Source organism: Fulmarus glacialis, unplaced genomic scaffold (assembly GCF_000690835.1).
Source record: "Fulmarus glacialis isolate BGI_N327 unplaced genomic scaffold, ASM69083v1 scaffold32815, whole genome shotgun sequence".
Lineage (NCBI taxonomy): Eukaryota > Metazoa > Chordata > Aves > Procellariiformes > Procellariidae > Fulmarus > Fulmarus glacialis.
In genome coordinates, this window is record NW_009214199.1 from 6,166 (window position 1) to 7,719 (window position 1,554).

At 61.0% G+C, this 1,554-nt stretch overlaps 1 protein-coding gene across 1 annotated transcript in view; it reads left to right on the top strand.

Annotated features, from left to right (window-relative positions):
- Window positions 1-1,554, top strand: part of LOC104077300 (collagen alpha-1(XVIII) chain-like) — a gene marked incomplete at its 3' end in the record, with an annotated part of 5,882 nt that overhangs the window by 499 nt on the left and 3,829 nt on the right. Inside the window, exon 2 of the mRNA XM_009578478.1 lies at window positions 252-772. Within this exon, the coding sequence (XP_009576773.1) occupies window positions 252-772 (521 nt within the window). The remainder of the gene's footprint in view (window positions 1-251; window positions 773-1,554) is intronic.

Below are 1,554 nucleotides of genomic sequence, written 5' to 3' on the forward strand. Positions count from 1 at the left end.
GGCGCCCCCCCCAGCGACGGGGACACGGGTGTCCTTGCAGAGACCGGCAGTTCCCCGTCCAGGTAGTGCCCCTTTCCCTTTCTCACCAAGTGATGGTACCCATAAGCAGGCAGTGCTGCCCTGGGACCCCACGGCGCAGCTGCCCCGACACCGCCACGGAGCATCGCCCACCCCACCGAACCTGTGGCACAGCACCAGCCGCCGGGGGCTGGTGCTGGGAACGGGAGCCAGAGCCCTCCTTTGCCTAACAGGAGGGCGGCTAACGGTGTGGATCCTCCTCTTGCCAATAACTCCAGTCCTCTCGAGTTTGATTTACTAACCGCCGCTACGCGACTCTACGGTAGTAGCGGCACGGGGCTCGCATCCTTCTTACCCAGACTGATGCCGCCAGCCGGCCGTTGCCTGCCCATCCCGACCCGCCTGCCCTTCTGCAGCGTGCTGGGCACCGACCATTTCAGAGGCACCGACCATTTCAGATTACCGAATTACCTCCGCCACAGCAGCGAGGTGGAAATTCGGGCAGCTTTGCATGAGTGGGAGGGGTTGCTTGAATCGCGGTGCCATCGCTACGTGGAGTGGTTTCTCTGCTTGCTCCTGCTCCCTGGGTGTAGCGCCTTGGTCCCTGTAACCCCCCCGCCGTGCCAGGGCTTCTGCGAGGCCGTCAGAGACCTGTGTTGGATGCACTTGGCCGGTGGGCGCCTGCCTCTGCCTTGTGATGCTCTCCCCAAGGAGGACGAGGGGTATTCTTGTGTCTTTATTAATGCTTCTGCAGGTAATGTGGCTGGGTGATGTGTTTGTGTGTGTGTCTCCCCTCCCCAAACTCCCCCTGGTTTTCAGGTGCCGAGGGATGCTTCTGCCTTGTCCCCATGGGACGCTGCTGAGTCCAAAATCGCTTTCCATCCAGCCTCGGCTTTTTCAAACAGGGACCGCCAGCGGGTTTTGGCTCTCTCCGCAAGGCTGAGCATCACCATCCCCTCCTCGGGCTGTTTCATCCCTGGTGAAACACAGTGGCCAGGTTAAAAGACAATATCCTGGTGGCCAGGACAAGAGATGTTCCCCAAGTGCATCGTGCTGGCATTTGGGGCCGGTTTGCAGGTGCCGCAGTGCACAGAAAAGGGCTTTGGGGTGTCCATCCTGGGAGTGGGGCGCTTGCAGTGCTGGCAGCTCCCTGCAGGGGCAGGGGAAGGACCAGGACCCTGCGACCACCCAACAACAGCAGCGTCTGGGGCCATGGCGGTGAGGAGGCTTCAAGGTGACCTGCGGCCGTGCCCGCACGCTCCCCTCTCCCAGGGCGGCCCTTTGCCTTGGGGTTAATGATTTACCCAACGGCTAATGTTTGATCCCCCCCTGCTTGGCAGGCAGGAGAGGTTATTTCGCCTCCGGCTTCGTCGTTAGGTGGTTGTGACCCTGCTGTATGTCAGCCGGGGACTGAAGCATGCCTTTTTGGCAGGGGGGTGAAAGGAAGGGAGCATGGCACTCAGAGAAATGCACATCAGAGTGTAAGAGCAAGAACACAGTTGCGATGAAAGCAGGAGCGGGAGCTCGCCGCTCCCC